Raw genomic sequence first — 18,557 nt, 5'->3', positions numbered from 1 at the left:
AGGCCATTTGGGGTGGGAAGGCCTGCCTCTCGCCCTGGTCACTGGCCCTCCTTTGCAGCCCGTGGCCCCCCACCCAAATGCTGAACTTGTTTGCCTTCTCCTGGCCTTGAGCGTAGCACTCAAAGTACAGAAAAATTCTGTGAGATATAAAATACTAGAACTGTTAAGTGTAGATCTTAAATATTCAAACATCCTCATACTGTTAATATTTGCAGTCTGCTCAATTTTTTTAAATGTTTATTTATTTTTGAGAGAGAGATAGAGACAGAGTGTGAGCTGGGGGAGGGTAGAGAGCGAGGGAGACACAGAATCCAAAGCAGGTTCCAGGCTCTGAGCTGACAGCACAGATCCTGATGTGGGGCTCAAACTCACAAACCATGGGTCATGACCTGAGCCGAGGTCAGACGCTTCACCAGCTGAGCCACCCAAGCGCCCCTGCAGTCTGCTCAATTTTTGTAACAGTTATTTTCTAACTTAAGAATCAATTCTGAAATTCCTCCACTGTTCTTCAGAAAATGGAATCCTAAGGCTTTCTATAGATAACAGGAATATGCCAGATCCTTTCAGTGTTACAGAAAACAAGGTAAAGATCATCTCTGATTTTTCAAACTTGTCTGCTTATCATGAGGTTCAGTGACTAGGAAAACAGTAGCCACATAGCCTTGGCTGTCCTTGCTGGGTAGGCGGTCCGTTCTCAGTGGCTGCGGCTGCTGGGCAGAGCAGTGTGCCTGGCACGGGAGCTATGCCCCCATCCTCTTGAGCATCTTGTGGCCCTCCCTGAGTGAGTCCACAAGCAGTCTACCCCGTGGGGTGACTCCTGGACATGGGCTGGGCACCGGTCACCATGCACCGGTGGCCTCTGCTCGAGGCTCAGAGTTGGTGTGAGAACGTAGGGTGACCCATGTTGAATCTGTGGATGATTTGTGAGATTTTGTTCCTGAGACCATGAGGGGAGGGTCTTCTGAGACTGGAATCTACTTGGGGTTTTGGGGTGCTCCCTAGGACTTGATGCTGGCCTGGGTTACATTCCAGGAGGAGTCCCCCTTCCATCCTTGTGGTCCTCATGTGAGGTCCTGGCAAGGGGTTCACAGAGTGAGGGTTTCCACCTGGCGTCCTGGGTCCCTGGGTCTTCGTATGTCAGCATCATGAGCAGCATCCATGGTCATTAAACGGGGTTGAGTCTGCGCCCAGGTCTGCAGGCATTTGGCAGGGTGTCTGCATGGGTTTTTGCCTGGCTCGGGGCTGTCTGCGGGATTGGGGTGAAGTTTGGAGAAGGCTGCTGTGCCAGCAGTGACTCTTCCCAGGCTGTTTTCCATGAAGACTGGATAGAAGCACCTGGAAAACCATGGTTGGGCAACATTTCCGTTTACTTTCAGCACATAGAACCTCACTCCCCAGCCCCCTGTCCTCCACCCCAAGCTTCTCAGACTGGATTGTGAAGTGTAAGGTGTCAGCCCTTGAAACTCTTGGGGCTGCTGAGTGACAGTGGGGTGAGGGAAGGGCAAGCTGACGTCTGCCAACCAGAGATGAGCCTCCAGGTACAGGCAGGCGTGAGACCCCTGCCACGGACATCTGCGGAGCCCCCACAGGATGCAGCGGCCCTGGTCAAGTGACCACTTTCTTAGCTCAGTCCCTCCACGTAGTGTGTCTCTCCTGTGGGGCTCAGGCCATCGGGGCCGTTTTGGGGAGCAGAGGTGCCCAGCACGCCCGTGGGAAGGACTGCAGGAACATTAGGAGCCAGGGGTCCCCCGTCTGCATGTGGGGCTCTGAGCAGGCAACCTGGGCCATGTCCTCCGGGTAGGTTCCAGGGTGCCTCAGGGTCAGGCTCTGGGAGACTTCAGGCTGCCAGCAGTGCCTGCTTGCTGTGTGCTTGTGGCCTTCCCTCTGCTGGGGACAAGGGGCTCTGGGTCCCTCCCTTTCCTTAAGACCTGGGTCCATGGTTCAGGGCCCCACCGTCATGACCTCATTTAAACCCCCCCCACCTCCCCAACTTCCCCAAGACCGCATCTCCAAATACAGTTAGACTGGGCGTTCTCTTTCGGGGCACACAGTTTGGTTTATAGCAGGGTGCATGGCGGCCTTGGGGCACGTTTGGATGACTTTTGTGGCCCGCTCAGCTGTAGCAGGGGGGCTGACGCTTGTTTGCCACCTCTTGTTCCGTAGGTACCACATGGAGTGTCTCGATCCTCCTCTCCAGGAGGTGCCAGTGAATGAATGGTTCTGTCCTGAATGTGCTGCTCCTGGCGCTGCTCCTGCCGCTGGTAATGCCTCCTTCTCAGGCAGGGAGCAGTGAGGGAGAGCTCCGCCTCAGGGAGTGCGGGGCAGGGGGCTCTGGTCTCGTGGGGGCACCGCCTCCCTCTCAGGCAGGGAGTGCTGCGGGGAAGCATCGGGGAAGCATCGTTTCCCTCTCAGGGAGTGCTGGGACCGGGAAGGCTGCTTCTGGTCTCGTGAGAGAACTTGCAGGGCTCTCGGGCAGTGCAGCCCAGACTCCAGGGAGAGCCCCCCTGCCAGGGTGGGGGTGTGGCAGCTCCACATCAGTCCAGGGTTTTCTTTTTTCCCAGATGCAGGTCCTGTGAGCGAGGAGGAGGTCTCCCTGCTCTGGGCGGATGTGGTGCCCACCACCAGCCGGCTTCGGCCTCGCACGGGGAGGACCCGTGCCATTGCCAGGACACGGCAGAGCGAGAGAGTCCGAGCGACCGTGAACCGGAATCGGATCTCCACCGCCAGGAGAATCCAGGTGGGCGCATGTGACTGCCGGTCCCGCTGCGGGGCCACTCCTGGCTCAGCCCCTCTGGACACTGACCCCCCGTCTTGGTGCACCTTGGCTGTGCGAGTGCTCTGGGCAGCGGGTACACGGAGGGCTGCAGTCAGCAAGGTGGGGCCTGCGAGGGCCACGGTGTGCGCTGCAGGGCGCTGTGCCCCGGCTGCCGTGCGGGGGGCGGAACCCAGCAGGCCCGAGGGAGCACGAGCAGAGAAGGAGGGTCCCGCAGCGGCCCGCCTGTCGTCCCCCCAGTGTGCACCCTGTGCCGGGCTGCTTTTCTGTAGCAACAGCAGCCGGGGGCAGGGGGGCCTCTCAGAGGTCGGGGTGCTCACCCAGGGGTGCTCAGCTGATGGGGAGGGGTCGGAGGGCTTTGTGGGGGCATGCGCCCCATGCCCCCATCGCTGATGCCTGCAGCCCCTCCTCACCACCCCCGTCTCCACCTGGTGCCCTGCAGCTGCTGTTCCCTGTCTCCCGAGCCCATTCTCTGTATCTGTGCCGTGTGGCTCTGCACCAGCACAGTGCCCTGTCTTGTCGGCGTCCGATGTGTCGTTCGCTCCGTGTGACCAGCTTGGTCCTCACTCTTTATTCTCGCCCTGAACTTGCTTCTCAGGAGGACCTCCTGGGCCCTGTTGTGCCCGCGGGAAGCTCTCGGTAGCGGGTCCACTGCTTCCAGGCCGTGGCCGCCCGGCTTCTGCGGTTAGCCTGGCAGTGGCAGGGGCGGAGCTGACCCTCCAGGGCTCCCAGGTGGGGCACAGCGGGTGGCATGGGCAGCCTGAGGGCGGTCGCCCTGCTGACAGCACCCTCCTTCCCGTGTAGCATGTCCCACGGTACCTCATGTCTTCTCTGCTGGATGAGACCATCGAGGCTGTCGCTGCCGGTCTGAGCACTGCTGTGTACCAGCGCCCCGTGGCACCCCGTGTCCCTGCAAAACGCAGGAGAAGAGCAGGTAAGCCCAGGTGTGCTGGCTTGGTGAGGGCCACGCGCTCACCCCCCAGGAGTGCCCCCAGAGCCACTTCTGCCCCCGTCACCTGGTCTCTACAAGTAGCAGAAACGCCACACGGACATTCCATGGGCCAGCTGGGTCCTGTCCACGTGTTCCTTGTGAACACCCGCTGTGGGCGGTGAGGTCCCTGCGGCCCAAGTTCTCTGCATGTGCATCAGGGCCACTTGGCCTCCGTGATATTGGATAGGAAGCTTCTGGAGGATTTTGTGGCAGAATTGCCCTTTTTTTTCCCCTAAATGCCACACTACACCAGGACGACCCAGATTCTGGGCTTTTCTCTGTGTGGGAGTAATTAGAATGATTAATTCATTGTTTTCTTGCTACGTTCTCTGAGCTCTGGGTTTAGTTGGTGCTGTGCTCCCACGGGGAGCTTCCCTTCTCCCCCTCGGTTATGTGTAAGCCCGTGTGGCCTCACAGATTCCTGTTTTATTCAGTAGCTTATGATCGGAGGTCTCTTAAAGTCAGCTTTATTGAGATAGAGCGCGGTACGTGCATCCACTCTGAGTGCTTCTAGGTTTGACAGACATGACGTCCATCTGCTTGATCCTGCCCCTCCTGGCTCCAGCCAGACAGCCCTGGTGTCCTTAGCACTGGACGTCAGTTTTGCCTGGTTTCAGACTTCACATAACAAGACCTTCACGAGGCACTGAGTGTGGTCTGGCTTGTCGCTCAGAGTGTGTGGTTGTGTGTGCTAGTGATGGGCTGGCTTCTGCTTGTTGTTGAGGGGCCTCCCCATGACACGAAAAGGCTGCAGTTTGTTTATCCCCTTTCCCGTCAAGGGTCAGTTTTGTGTTCTGATTGGGGCCGTGAAGGACCAGGATGCGGAGTTCTGCCCGTCCTTGCACCCATCTCCTGGTGGCAGGGCTTCATTTGTCTCCGGCCAGCGCAGGGCCCGACTTCTGGCGCACCGGGTAAATGTGCCTCCAGGGTCACGCCAACTTTGTACCCGTCGGCAGCCTGAGAGCCGGAGTGCTGCGCGGTCCCGCCGGCGCTCGGTGCAGTCGGCGTGCGTCCTCACCACGCCAGTGCGCCTCCTTGTGACTCGGTGTGTGTCGGATGCGACCCACCGTGCCCTGTGTCCCCCACCGTTGGGGCAGAGACTCGGTGCTGTCCCAGACTCCTGTGTCTACGTGCCCTCTGTGGCCTCTCCCCCCTCTGCCAAAGCAGGACTCAGGATAGCGAACTGAGTTCCCTGAGAGTTCTCGGCCCGTGCTCGGTCAGCGTTCCCGGCCCGTTCCGGTGGGTGGAGCTGGGGAATCCATGCCAAGGTCGTACGGTTCTTGAGTAAGGACTCAGGGTTGTAAAGGGTTTCCTGGGTCTCCTCGCATCAGAAACCCGACTCTTTGGGGCTCACACCGTGCCTGCTCGCGGCTTCTCTAGGGTCATGGCTGGGTCCTGCCAGCGCTGAGCAGGCGAGACTGCAGGGGACCTCCTCTGTCCCTCACATCCCCCACTAAGCACCTGGCACACGTGCACTGCCAGTGTTCGGGCATCTGAGCAGATCCGTGCTGAGTTGTGCCTCTTTGCTGTGTTTTGGTTGTATTTTGTTGGCTTTGTAGTGAGTTCTTATGCGTTTTCCAGATTTTTGTCAAAGCTGTGGAAACATTGGGAGGAATGAATAGAGTCCCCACTTAGCCGGCATGCTACCTGGCTTTGGCCTCACTCTCCCCCCGCTCACCTGCTCCCTCCCATGTGACCTGGTTGCACCTCTTTCATGTCTTTTTTTTTTCCTTCTTTTTTTCCTTTCTAAATCCTTTCCTGTATTAAAAAATTATTTTATGTTTTTATTTATTTTTGAGAGAGAGACAGCATGAGTTGGAGAGGAACAAAGAGAGAGAGGAGGAGACACAGTGTGAAGCAGCTCCAGGCTCTGAGCTGTCAGCGCAGAGCCCAACGCAGGGCTCGAACCCACGAACTGTGAGATCATGACCTGAGCTGAAGTCAGACGTTTAACCGACTGAGCCACTCAGTCTCCTCTTTAATTATATTTTTAATGTTTATTTTTGAGAGAGCACGAGCAGGAGGCGGGGAGGGGCAGAAAGACACAGGATCCAAGCAGGCTCCAGGCCCCAAACTGTCAGCATAGAGCCCGATGCAGGGCTCAAACTCATGAACTGTGGGATCGTGACCTGAGCTGAAGTCAGCACTCAACCAACTGAGCCATCCAGGTGCCCTTTTATTATTATTATTTTTTAACGTTTATAGATTTTTGAGACAGAGCATGAGCAGGGGAGAGGCAGAGAGAGAGGGAGTCACAGAATCTGAAACAGGTTCCAGGCTCCCAGCTGTCAGCACAGAGCGTAACACAGGGCTTGAACTCACAAACCATGAGATCATGGCCTGAACTGAAGTTGGACACTTAACCAACTTGAGCCACCCAGGTGCCCCTGTTTTTTTTTCTTTTAAGTTAAGCATGGTATCGTCGTTGCACCTGAGAAGGGGAACGTAATTCCTTAACGCTGTGAAATNGAGCCCGACGTGGGGCTCGAACCCACGAACCGCGAGATCATGACCCAAGCGAAAGTCGGACGCTTAACCGACTAAGCCACCCAGGCGCCCCTGTTAGTGTTGGGTTCTAATTGTGTCGTAAGTGGGGGCACCTGGGTGGCTCAGTCAGTTAAGTGTCTGACTTCGGCTCGGGTCATGATCTCTGGGTTCGTGGGTTCGAGCCCCACATCGGGCTCTGTGCTGGCAGCTCAGAGTCTGGAGCCTGCTTCCAATACTGTGTCTCCCTCTCTCTCTCTGACCCTGCCTCGCTCACACTCTATTTCTCTCTCTCTCTCTCTCAAAAATAAATAAAAACNTGTGTTGCAAATATGGTAGAATATATTATTTTATTAAAATAAATATTCATTAAAATATATTCAAATATAAATTCAAATACATTTAAAAATAATTTAAAAATAATAAAATATATTCAAATATATTTTTAAGGTAATATGTTTGAATCTAGAGCCAAACAAGACCCACGGTACACTGGCAGCAGGCCTGGTACGTGTCTGTGTTGTCTCAGTGGGGACACCAGGCCGCCGCGGGGGGCCGCTCCCTGGCAGGCAGCCCGCAGGCCACCCTCGCCTGCCTGCAGCCTGGTGGTGGAGCTGCGGGTCACTGAGCTGTTTGCCAGCCGCCTGGGGGAGCAGCAGTGACTGCTGGGCCTGGTTGTGGTGTCTGTGCTCAGCGCTCAGACCTGCGCTCGCACCGAGGAAGGTGCCGAGGGACCTTCCTCCTCCTCTGGCTGCTTCCCGCTCCTGTGGTTTCTATGGACAAAGCACATTAAGGCCTTGGCTTGTTTCCTTTCTCAGAAGCCCCGAGTGGCAGCAGCCTCCTTCAGCAGGGATCACTTGGGGATTTAGCACCATGGTGAACTCAGGGATGTAGATACATTCTATGTGTTTTAATTGCAGACGCCATGAGGGCCGATCCCTCTGTCTCCTTAGAATCCCTGCCTTCCAGGCTGAGGCCCCTGTGGTTTTCCAGGGGTGTTGGAGTATCCTAGAATTAGGGTCCCCCGAGCCCGTAGTGGCACCCCTGAGGGGACGGACCGGCCTGAAGCCTGGGTGTTGGTGGTCTGAATCTCTGGGATGTGTTACTAGATACATGTGCCGGTTTTTAAGTCTGCTGGGAGAGGCCACGCAACTACGGACCTGGGGTTGTTTGTTTCATTGTACTAACTAGACTGTCAGGGATTTTTCTGTTTTCCTCCCATTTAGTTTTGTGTCATAATAATGTAAAAAATTTATTGGTGATAAAAGTCAGATTTACAGATCAGAGTAGACTCCAAGGTCACACTTGTCCTCACTCTGCGCTGCGTTCCCTCTCTCGCTCCTCTGTGGGGAAGCACTGTCGTTTACGTCGTGTTACTTGTCCGTTTAAAAACCCCAGGCCACTACGTGAAGCTGTCTGTATGCTGGGGCGTGGCGGTGTACAGCGTCTCAAAGGGAGACACCCAGAGGAGGGCCGGGAGCCTCCGGGCTCGCAGTGAGGCACAGACTCTCGATGTCCTCTTTGTAGGAAGGCGGAAGAAAGTGTCGGGAAGAAGGAAGACCCAGTCCAGGTCATCTGTGAAGAGCAGGGGATCCGGGACAAGGTCTAAGAAACGTCAGGGTCGCGCCAAGAAGAGAAAAGGGAAAAAGTCAAAGGTAGCCCCTTGGATAGCAGGTGGTGGGACTTTCAGAAAAAGCTTCCTTTCTGTGTTTAGAGATTCACCAATAAAAATGAACATTTTCTGCAGCAGAGATTAAAGGTGGGGCTAGGACAGGAATTTTGCCAGGACCCTTCGGAGCCAGGTGTCCTGAGGGGTCGTGTGTGGCTCCGGGCACCCCAGGGTTGGGCCCTGTGGGGTGCAGGGGGACAGACGGGCCAGAGGGTAGGGAGTAGGTCACCTGTGGACACCGTCCACTTCAGGCCGTTCCTCATACTCACTCGCTTGCCTGCCACAGGCCTTCTGAGCGTGCGGGCCTCCCCCACGTGTGCACCGCCCAGTGTGTGCGCCTCCACTGAGTGTGCAGGCCTCCCCCGCGTGTGCACAGCCTGTGTTGTGCACCCTGCTCTGCGGTGCTCTGTCTCGCTCCCGCTCCCGGGCTGGACAGTTGAAGTGCACCAGTACATGAAGCATAGAAAGTTCAATTGGCCATCGTTCACGTGTTCACCGCTTCCATATGCTTTCTGCGCCCAGTTAACGTGAACGCGTGTGGGGTGCACGCACACGACCGTCCGTGCTAGTTTTCAGCGGAGCCCTGACCTCTGCTGTGGCAGTTCACTGGGGCAGGACTGCTGGGGGGCGGGAAGCCGGGTGGTGGCCGCATGCGGCTGTTGGCATTCCTCCTGCCGGGGTGCCTGCCCCAGGGGCTGCTGCCTGCGCCTGTCCCCCCAGCCCTCCTCCTCAGGTGGACATCACCTGGGTGGTGGTTTTGCGTGGCGTGGTTTGGGGCTGTAGGGATGTAGTCCTCAACGCTGTCGAGAAACCTCTGAGACGATATCGCTGACTCCCTTTGGTTTGGCGTTTATTCAGTCCGGTGCGTGGTGTGCGGACTGGTGCTTGGACTGGTGTTTCTGGAGCCTCGTTTGCCATTCTTGTCCTTTTGTGACTTTGCTTCAGAATGAAGCCACAGCTCGGTCCCGCATCGCACGGACGCTGGGCCTCCGGGGTCCGGTCCGCGGGGCTTGCATCCCATCGGTGCACAAGCCAGCGGACCCCTCTCTCGGGCTGATGCGTGCGGACATCGGAGTAGCCTCTCTGTCGCTCTTTGGAGACCCCTATGAGCTGGACCCCTTTGACAGGTAACCACAGCGGGGACGTCCCCCCCCCTCTTCACGGACAGTGGGCCTCAGCCCACATTTGTGCAGTGAGGGTGATGGTTTCTGAGTCTCCAGCCCCGTCAGACCCCCCCAGCGGTGCCCAGAAGGGACACTGTAGCCCCCGCCACTACAACCACGAAGTCGCTCTGGGGGTCCCACATTGCTTTGGGGCACAGGTGCTGCCATGTGTGCGGGTGCGGGGGGGGTCTCCCGGGCCTTCCGTGGGGGTCACGGCTCCTGGCCCGTGTGCTCTCCCCAGCAGTGAGGAGCAGGCTGCGGACCCCGCTTCCCCTCTGAGCGCCAAGAGGAGGGTTCTGTCCCAGTCGGCGCTGCGCTCCCACCGGCCCGTGGCCAGGCCCGTGGCCATGGGGCTCTCCAGGTGTGTGCCAGCGGGGACAGTGGTCCTGGGGGGGGCACACAGCCCTGTGGGGGCAGGCACGCCTCCCTTCCCAGGGGCCCTCCCTGGCTGTTTGTTGAGGACGGGCTGTGGTCAGGGGCACGGGGAGCAGGAGGCAGGCCGCGTGTGCTGCAGGCGGCTCCTGACGCCCGTCTCCGCCACGGAGCTGCCGTTCGGTGCAGCCGCCCCTGGCAGGGTTTCTTCCTTCTGTTTCACTCCTGATTGAAAACAACAACAACAACAAAGAACCAAACCAACGAAACCAGTAAATAGCCGGTCTCAGCGGTTGGGGCCAGAAGCACCGGGTGATCTCACCTCCAGACAACCTGCTTGCTGGTCTTTTGTCAGAGCCGCTCGCGGTGGGGAGGGTGTCTGATGCCTTCCCCACGCCAGGGTCTGGCAGGCGGCCCCTTGGAGTGAGGCAGCAAGACTTGGGGGGCGGCAGGGGGCGCAGGGAGGCAGCGGTGGGTCTGTATCTGCAGGAGGGGTGTTCCCGCTGTGGCACCCGAACCAGAGGTGGATGAGGCCCCCGTCCCTGACCTGGTGGGGAGCATCCTGTCGGGCCAGAGCCTCCTGATGATGAACAGTGCGGACATCACCATCCACCGGGACGGCTCCCTCAGTGCCAAGAAGGCAGGTGAGGCGGCCCCTGCGCGATGTCCTCTCTGCTGCAGCGCTTTGGGAGCCCTGGGAGGTTGACCCATTGGTTCCCAGCTTCTGATGAGATCATTGAACTAAAATTTGTTTTCTGCTCAAAACGTACCTGAAGCAATAGTTTCCTGCAAGAAGTCGTGTTTCCGTTAATTCGACTTTGCTTTCTGAACAGAGTTTACAGGCTGAGAGTTTAGGTGATGGTGGGGTCTCCAGGCAGCCCACAGACCCTGCGTGGCTGTGACGTGGCTGGCGTGCATTCTCACAGAGCCACGGAACCAGCCTCTGTGGAGCCCTTCCCCGCACATCTGGGCCCTGGAAGGTGTTAGGGTTGGGGGTGCCCAGCCATGGGGCACAGGGCACCACAGATGTGTAATGGGTACAGGCGCTTCCCATTGGCCAGTGAGTGGTGCTCATGGGTGTAGCCGGGGACCCCTCGCCCCTAGGAGCACAGGGCTCCAGCCCAAGGAGCCAGTAAGGATAAGAATTTAAAAGCCTAATTTCTGAGGGAAAGCTGTCCGTATCTGGGCTAACAAAATGACCACTTTGTAAAGGAGGCAGTGGGAACTGACGGCCACTCACCCTCATGTCTTTCAGCACCCGTTTCCTTCCCGAGAAGCTCCGGTGCTCCGTCCCGAGGCGGCAGAGGCCCTGGGGCCTGCTTGCAGCCCAGAGCGCCATGCCCAGGCAGTGGGCTCCAGAGTGGGGGTCTGCACTGCCACAGCGGGCCCACCCCCTCCTGCATCCCCGCTCTCACCTCAGGGGCAGCCGTGAGACTGGACTCCTCTGCGACTCCTCTGTCAGGTCAGGCTCAGAACCTGTCAAACGTAAGTGGGCCTGGCTTAAAGCACAGTGACGCCCCCCGATGTGACAGAGACGGCAGGCATGCCCCGCCCCTTAGTTCTGTGCCCTCTAAGATCTCGGGTAGCTGCTCTCACTCGCCGCACATCAGCACGCTGCTAGGACAGGCCGTGAAGCCAGCTCCCAGGAGGCCCAGCATCTCAGAGCTGCCCAGGATACCGAAGGTCAGAAGGGAGGACGGCAGCGGTGGGCGGGCGGATGCGGCCCCCGCCAGCGAGCAGCGCGTTGAGATCCCCAGCTCCTGCATCAGCCGCCTCACGGGCAGGGAAGGCCCTGGGCAGCCCGGCCACAGTGCCCGAGCGGAGGGCGAGCCCAGCAGCAGGGGCCCACAGGAGCCTGGCACGCGCTCAGGGGGCGGCTCCCAGTCCCCTGCCACACTGGGACCCTCAAAGGGGAAGGGTGTCAGCTCAACCTTCGAGAGCTTCAGGATCAATATTCCCGGGAACACGGCGCACTCCGGCAGACTCTCCAACCCCGGCTTCTGTAACACGTTCCGGCCTGTGGACAATAAGGTGCAGAGGAAAGAGAACCCCTCTCCCCTCTTCTCCATCAGGAAGACCAAGCAGCTCAAGAGTGAGATCTACGACCCCTTTGATCCCACGGGCTCCGACTCCAGTTCCGCCGGCAGCAGCCCCGAGCGCCTGGGCTCTGGCCTCCTGCCTTCTGAGATCACGCGCACCATCTCCATCAACAGCCCAAAGGCCCCAACGTTGCAGACGGTGCGCTGTGTCACTTCCTACACGGTGGAAACTGTCTTCGGGACAGAGCCTGAGTCCCCTCGCGGGTCTTCCTCCGGTGCGCTCGAACTCCGGGGCGAGGGGGCTGCCGAGGGGCTGGGCAAGGCAGCCACTGAGGGCCAGGGTGCAGCCTCCAGGGCACAGAGGCCGTCCCCGCCGGAGCCGTGGGAGGACAAGGACCGGCTGCCCTGCAGCACCTTCTTTGGCTCAGAGGAGCGGACGGTGACCTGTGTGACCGATGCAGAGCCGGAGGCACCGCCCAGCCCAGACGCTGCGCAGACAACTACCCACAGGGTCGTGGAGCTGAGGTCCCCGTCCTGCTCCCGCTCCACATCCAGCTCCCGCGGCAGGAAGAAGGCCAAGAGGAAGCGGGCCGAGGCCAGGGAGCACAGGAGGACCCGCTCAGGCTCCCGCTCAGGCTCCCGCTCCGGGGACAGGAGCTCGCGATCGGGGTCGCCGCCAGTGGGTGAAGACCACCCCAAGAGGTCGCAGCCCAAGGCTCGGGGCCGGAGGTCCTCCAGTGACCACTCTAGCAGCCACGAGCGAGCCAAGCGGAAGAAGGCGAAGGATGAGGGCCGGAGGAGGAGGAGAGACTCCTGGGGCCGCGGCCGGCGGCGGTCACGGTCACGGTCACGGTCCCGGTCACGGTCCCGCTCAGGCAGTCCCGGCAGCTCCTCCCACGAACGCAGGGAGAGCAGGAGGAGGAAGCGGAGGCGGTCAGGGTCCAGGTCTCGTGGGAGGGAATGCTCCCCCACCAGCAGCCTGGAGAGGGCCCGGAGGCACCGGCATGCAAGGGAGAGGAGCCCCCGGGAGCGGCCCCGCGTCAGGTGGAGCTCCCGGGAGCGGAGGAAGCGCAAGTCAAGGTCGCCAAGGTCGCCAAGGTCGCCAAGCACAGAGCACAGGTCCCGGGAGCACCAGCGGCCTCGTTCCCATGAGAAGCGGCCGAGGCCTCGCTCTCCAGAGAGGAAGTTGGCGCCCCCTCCCCAGGAGGAGCAGAAGGCCGACAGGGAGCAGCCAGCCGGGCCGCCGGCCTCCGAGGGCGCGGACGCCTCTCCAGCAGGGGCCGAGGCCCACCCGGAGGCTCCAGACATGCCAGCGGAGTGTCCGCCTGAGGACCTCGATTACGGTGATTCTGTCGAGGCAGGACACGTCTTCGAGGATTTTTCAACAGACGCGTTCTTCATGCAGCTTGATGACATGAGCTCCCCGCCCTCTCCAGAGAGCACAGATTCCTCCCCAGAGCGAGACTTCCCACCCAATCCTGTGGCGCCCCCGGCCAGCCAGCAGCAGGACACCAACCTGGCTGTCGTCAGACGCGAGGTGTCACTGATCCACGACGAAGATGCTGCACAGCCCCCGCCCCGGGCTCAGGGCTCCCAGGAGAAGCCCTTGCTCCAGCAGGACGCGGCTGTGGCTGCCGCGGTGGCGCCCAGCACCCTGGGAAGCCAGGCTGTACCTGGGGTGCCTGCGGGGAAGGAGGAAGGACCCTCTCAGACCCCCTTGCTGCGGGCGAAAGCCCTGGTGAAGAGAGTCACGTGGAACCTACAGGAGGCGGAGGGTGGCGCCCCTGCCGAGGACCGAGGCCTGCGTGAGTAGGCCTCTCCGGTGGGCCCTTGTGAGGGTGGCCGGGGGCAGCGTGTGAGGATGGGGAGGGCCCGGAGTGGCCCCCAGCATGTGAGGGCGGCCTTCTCTCCCTGAGTGGCACATGGAACTCTTTGGTCACTTCAGCAGCGTAGGCCATGGGGCAGGGAGGTGGCTGCAGCCTGGCCTGTGGTCCTTGCTGCTGGGATGCTTTCCTGGAATTTTCCGGCCAGGAAGCAGCCTCTGGCCCAGGGGTAACCACAGAGCACCCACCTCCCCTGTGTTGATCCTCAGGAACGCCGCTCCACAGGCCCCAGAAACCCCGGGAAGGGGTTTGGGAAACGGAAGACATGGGTCCCACGGTGGGGTTCCAGCAGGCACCCTTCTCTGAGCCTCCTGCCCCCAGCTATGCACACGCAGAGTCTGGCTTCCCCGACGTCGAGCCCTCTCAGGTGGGTGCCTGGGCTGGAGGGACACGGTCGTGTGCCAGGCCGCACAGACTGTGCCAGGCCGAGGCTGCGGGACTTTCCTCTCTGCCAGGGGTCTTCCAGCTGGGAGCCTCAGCTCTGCACTAAGCGGTCTGCATTTTTGCCCAGGTTTATACCCCCAACCTGCCCCCCGCCCCAGCCGTCCCCTTGAGTCTCCCGCCCTACGCGCCAGCCAGCCAGCCCGCGGTCCAGTTCATCCTGCAGGGGAGCCTTCCCCTGGCGAGCTGCGGGGTTGCACAGAGCCCAGCCCCGGTGCCCACCGCCCTGACCACGGCCTCAGAGCCCGCCGGCCACACCACTGTCGCCGGCAACGCCGAGGAGAGAGCGGCCGCTCCTAAGCCTGCTGCGGAGAAAGCCAAGAATGAGGAGGTGAGTCCCGGCCCTCCTTCTTCCTCAGAGGGTGCTCCTGGGCTCTGCCCGCACATGCGGCCCCGGCGGGGTGGTCACAGGTGTCCTTGCTCCTAGTACATGAAGAAGCTGCACATGCAGGAGCGGGCGGTGGAGGAGGTGAAGCTGGCCATCAAGCCCTTCTATCAGAAGAGGGAGGTGACGAAGGACGAGTATAAGGATATCCTGCGCAAGGCGGTGCAGAAGGTGGGTGTGGGCGGGTGGACGCCACGCCCTGCTGCACTGTCGTGGGGGAGGGTCTGTGCCGTCTCCCACGGACATGGACTCTCAGGAAGGGGCTCCAGCCTGGGGCTGTGCAGCCAGAGGCCATTTCTGTTCTCCTGTCACCGTAGCTCATCGGAAGAGTAGACATGGGTGTGTGTGAGGGGATGGAACAGTGTCCTTGTCACTGGTTAAAAAGGCTGAGTGGCAGAGAGTAGTTAGCTTACCACACTTGCGGCCGGGAGAAAGGCAGGACCCCGGCAGGTGTGCAGTTCTCAGGCCCAGGCGTCAGGTTCACGTCTGTGGCCCACTGGCTACACCTGTCCTGCTTGGAGAGGGACCCTGAGGAGTCGTGCAAGGCAGGCGGGTGTATGCGTGTCGTGATCTGTCCCTTGTGATGTGGACCCCGAGGGCCCATCATCAGCATGGGGACATCTGAGTAACCTGTGCCTCTCCCCCTCTCCCCCAACCCCAGATATGCCACAGCAAGAGTGGGGAGATCAACCCTGTGAAGGTGGCCAACCTGGTTAAGGCCTACGTGGACAAGTACAGGCACATGCGCAGACACAGGAAGGCAGAGGCCGGTGAGGAGGCGCCCCCCCAGAGCACCGAGAGCTGAGCCAGGCACAGAGTGGGGGGCGCCAGCCCTGTCCCCGAGTGACTCTGTTGGGAGAGGCGGGAGCAGAAAGGTTGGAGCCGCCCAGAACTCCTGTGGTCACACACGGTCCGCGCTCCTGTGTTGCTCACAGTTTAAAACCAGACTTTTTTATATGTATATTATAGATACACACTGTTTCCATGGTGTTCTAATTTATCAAAAATGGATTATCTTTAGAAACTTCTTGATTGACTCAGTATTTGAAAGGTGAAGCCTTTGGTGATCAGGAGGGGTCTGGGGGGAATGGACGGGGGCTCCCTGACCCAGCTCCCAGATGGCCTGATTTTCTTTTCCATCCTGGTAAGGGAAGGCCCTTCCCAGACTTTGTCTGTCATGCTCTGTAAGTGACGTCGTTAGCTGCCTCCCACGGGGCAGAGCACAGTGTTGGTGGATTAGGGAGGAAGGGGGGCCCTGCACACAGCACAGAGCCAGCCATTCCCGTGTCCCCCTCCCCAGCACACCTGGCAGGCGCGAACACCTGCTGTCCCCAGAGCGTTTTGTATCCTGAGTAGAGTTTGTTGGCTCCAAAGCGTGTGGCCTGTTTCTTCATTGTGAAGACAGAAGAGAACGGGTGTATGGGTGGGTGCAGGGGTGCTCACCTCCCTTCCTGGGTGTGCGGGGTGAGCCCCAAAGCCTGGGGGGGCTCTTTCTGAACCCCAGCCCCAACCTTCAACCCACCCCTGGTCAGGACACGAGCACTGGTTCTTGAGTTCTTTTTATTGAACCAGGAGAGGGTTTAGGCAGGCTGCTCCACCTCCATGAGGAAGTGCTCCAGGGCCTCGTAGAGGCTGTTGCCGCTGGACAGGCAGAGGCCAAGGCTGGCGCTGTCCAGGGAGGACGCCCCCTCTCGCTGCACGTGCTCCAGGTGTGCCCGGCACAGCCACGGCTCCAGCTGTGGGGAGGGAGTGGTCAGGCCCCGGGGGAGCGGGGGGCGGCACGTGGGGCCCTGCCCCCAGGACCCCGCCCCTCACCTTCACCAGGACCAGGCTCTTCTCTTTGGGCCTCCCAGCCGACAGGTCCTGCCCGAAGCCCAGGTAGATGGTGTAGTGCGGGGAGCCCCGACGCCGGCAAGCCCGGAACTCCACCAGCTCTGTAGGGCAGGGCTGTGGTGAGCGGGGCAGGGCAGGAGAGGGGCCTGGCAGCGCAACGGCCCTAAGTCAGGTGCATCACTGACCTCGGAAGAAGGTGCTGAAGTCGAAGATGGGGGTGTCCTGGTTCCTTTGCAGCAGGCAGGGGGTTGTGGAGGGGCTGGCAGAGCCCAGGGGCCCGCCCACCTCCCAGTAGACCTTGCATTTGCCCAGGCGCCGCGCCCACAGCCTGGGGCCCCGGAGCTCCAGCTGCAGACCAGGGGCCACATGCTGCAAGAGCTTCTCTGTGTAGTGAAGCTGCTTCTGGTCTGGGAGCTCAGCCGGGCTCGGGAAGGCCACGTGCTGGGGCTCTGTGGCCTCCGCGGCTGGGCTTGGGGACCCATACAGAAACACGAAGCTTGGGTGCCCCACGGTCTCCTGCAGCACTGTGCGGCCCTTGTACATGATGGTCACATCCAGGGCCCCTAAGCTGGGCTCTGCCTGTAACCCGATCTGTGGGGGCTGCCCAGGCCCGGCCGAGACCTGTGCGCCTGCCCTCCGGATGCCGGGTGCCACCTCCTGTGGCGGCTGCCAGGGTTCCAGGGCTGGGGCTGGGCCTGCATCTGGGGAGGAAGGCGGAAGCTGGCACCGTGTCCCCAAGCCCCTCCCTCCTTCATGTCCCGCCCCCCTGGCTCCTCTCACCTGTCACCTGGGCCTGGTGGGTGGCTTCAGGCCTGGGGCTGGGGGCCATCTCCAGCGCCCTAGGCAGGTATGGCTCCATGTCAGGGAGCTCTGGGCCTGAGGAGGGTGACCACAGAAACAGCTGTACGGGCCCAGCTGTGGCTGGCCCGGTCTCTAGCCCTCCATCTCTCTCCACAAGGACTCTGTGGTCCTGCCGGCGCCTCCCCGTGGCACGGGGCCCTACAAGGCAGAGCAACCCACCCAATCCAGCCTCTCACCAGGAGCCTCCGGGGGGATGGGATCCAACCCCCACGCAGCTTCCAGCAGATGGCCATCCAGGCAGCTCTGCTCTAGAGCCTGGAGCACCAGGTCCCCAGCACTGCCAGCGGGGCCAAAAGGGGAGCTTGGGGCACAGGGCTCCGAGCTCGGCCCGGGCCCCCACCTCTCAGCAGCAGATCCTGCCGGGCACGGCCTGAGGAGCTCACCCTGCAGGGGAAGAAGGGCCAGCGTAAGTGTCTCCCAGCTCCACTGAGGGGCGAGGTCCCCACCTGGGAGCAAGGAGGGCGAAGCACCCTTACCGTCAAGGGCCGGGCGGCGTCCCGGGCCTTCTGCCCCTGCTTAGCGCCTGGGGCTTCTGAGGGAGAACCAGGATGAGACTCTGGAGTTGGGGACACTTGGGTATGGGGTGCCAGCAGGCCACATCAGCTTTCCCCGCCCTCCCCAACAACCTGGCACCTGCCTCTTCCAGGCCAGTTTCGGAAACCACAGATCTGCCCCAGAGCCCATCTCCAGCACAGAGTGCCAGTGTGCCCGCTGCACCGCAGCTCTGCCCTGGACCTGCTGACTTCTGGGGGCTGCTCACCTCTCCACCCCAGCGCGGAGCTGAGTGCATACACCTTATGCGGGTCAGTGGGGTCCCCCGAGTTGTCTTGCAGCATCACAAAGCGCTGGGTGCTGTGCAGCGCACAGCGGAAGTTGGTTTTCCAGCTGGCGCGGAGTGGGCCTTCTGCAGCCAACTGGTCACCTCCGCCGCCGCTGCTGGGCGGCCACCTGCCGCGGGCCACGGCCCAGGCCTGGCGATGGGGAAGAAGGTGTGAGCCCCAGGGGTGTGGGCCAGGACTGGGCCGGCCCTCCCTCCAGGCTGGGCTCCCACCTTGAAGATGCGCGAATCTGCTTCTCCCAGGTCCTTCCGCGCAAAGTGCTTCCAGGGCACGCGGAAGCGCGTGCGGGCCGCGTCCAGCCACCGCAGCCCTTCGTAGCGGCCGCTGCCGACCTCCCCCAGAAGCCAGTCCGCGAAGAGCGGGCGCGGGGTCCCCCTGCGGGCGGAGCGACAGGCAGGGTCGGGGCGCGGGCGGCCAGGTGGCGTGGCCGCACCCCCTGGCGGTGGGACAGGCGCTCACCTCTCGGGAGCGGCGGCCATCGCTCCCTCGAAGCAGTGGCGCGGACAGGCGGGTGCGCCCGGTGCTGGGAGGGTTGCCCGCGGGCCACCGCAGCGTGGCCAGATGTCAAGGTGTTGGGGCCACAGAGGCGGGGGGAGGGCTGACGGCCACGACGTCGCCGAGGCGCGGGACTCCTGGCGGCGGTGGCCGTGGTGTGACCACAAATGTGCGGGCTACGTGCGGCGCGCACACATGAAGTCGCAGGTGTGGAGCCAGGGCCCAGGCGCGGGGCGAGGGCGCTGGCGGGGCCCTGCGGAGACACACGGCGGGACGGTCGCTCGCGGGGGCGGGGGCGGGGGCGCCCCGGACGCCGCGGGAAAGCGAAA

The 18,557-nt window shown here is 61.2% G+C and overlaps 2 protein-coding genes across 10 annotated transcripts in view; one reads left to right on the top strand and one right to left on the bottom strand.

The window, feature by feature from the left end:
• Positions 1–15,228, top strand: part of PHRF1 (PHD and ring finger domains 1) — a 29,255-nt gene extending 14,027 nt beyond the window's left edge. For 5 of the 9 annotated variants that reach the window (XM_077773355.1, XM_077773353.1, XM_077773351.1 and 2 more), the window contains exons 7-18: positions 2,164–2,261; positions 2,562–2,737; positions 3,578–3,707; positions 7,776–7,903; positions 8,863–9,044; positions 9,322–9,441; positions 9,942–10,096; positions 10,708–13,296; positions 13,584–13,741; positions 13,886–14,146; positions 14,243–14,371; positions 14,862–15,228. In XM_077773355.1, the coding sequence (XP_077629481.1) occupies positions 2,164–2,261; positions 2,562–2,737; positions 3,578–3,707; positions 7,776–7,903; positions 8,863–9,044; positions 9,322–9,441; positions 9,942–10,096; positions 10,708–13,296; positions 13,584–13,741; positions 13,886–14,146; positions 14,243–14,371; positions 14,862–15,005 (4,270 nt within the window). In that variant the 3' untranslated portion in view covers positions 15,006–15,228. The remainder of the gene's footprint in view (positions 1–2,163; positions 2,262–2,561; positions 2,738–3,577; positions 3,708–7,775; positions 7,904–8,862; positions 9,045–9,321; positions 9,442–9,941; positions 10,097–10,707; positions 13,297–13,583; positions 13,742–13,885; positions 14,147–14,242; positions 14,372–14,861) is intronic. The other 4 variants (XM_077773356.1, XM_077773354.1, XM_077773352.1 and 1 more) reach the window with 2 other exon arrangements.
• A 515-nt stretch (positions 15,229–15,743) lies between these two features.
• IRF7 (interferon regulatory factor 7) lies at positions 15,744–18,477 on the bottom strand. The gene is made up of 9 exons (XM_077773367.1): positions 18,193–18,477; positions 17,946–18,108; positions 17,655–17,865; positions 17,371–17,426; positions 17,071–17,278; positions 16,814–16,909; positions 16,219–16,734; positions 16,016–16,134; positions 15,744–15,936 (listed from the first exon to the last, which is right to left on the bottom strand). Exons 1-9 carry the CDS (start codon positions 18,210–18,212, stop codon positions 15,781–15,783), a joined length of 1,545 nt encoding a protein of 514 aa, XP_077629493.1. The 5' UTR covers positions 18,213–18,477; the 3' UTR covers positions 15,744–15,780.
• Positions 18,478–18,557: the final 80 nt, after the last annotated feature.

Source organism: Crocuta crocuta, unplaced genomic scaffold (genome assembly GCF_008692635.1).
Source record: "Crocuta crocuta isolate KB4526 unplaced genomic scaffold, BGI_CrCroc_1.0 scaffold1161, whole genome shotgun sequence".
Taxonomy (NCBI): Eukaryota; Metazoa; Chordata; class Mammalia; order Carnivora; family Hyaenidae; genus Crocuta; species Crocuta crocuta.
This window is presented reverse-complemented; position numbering and strand designations above follow the sequence as displayed.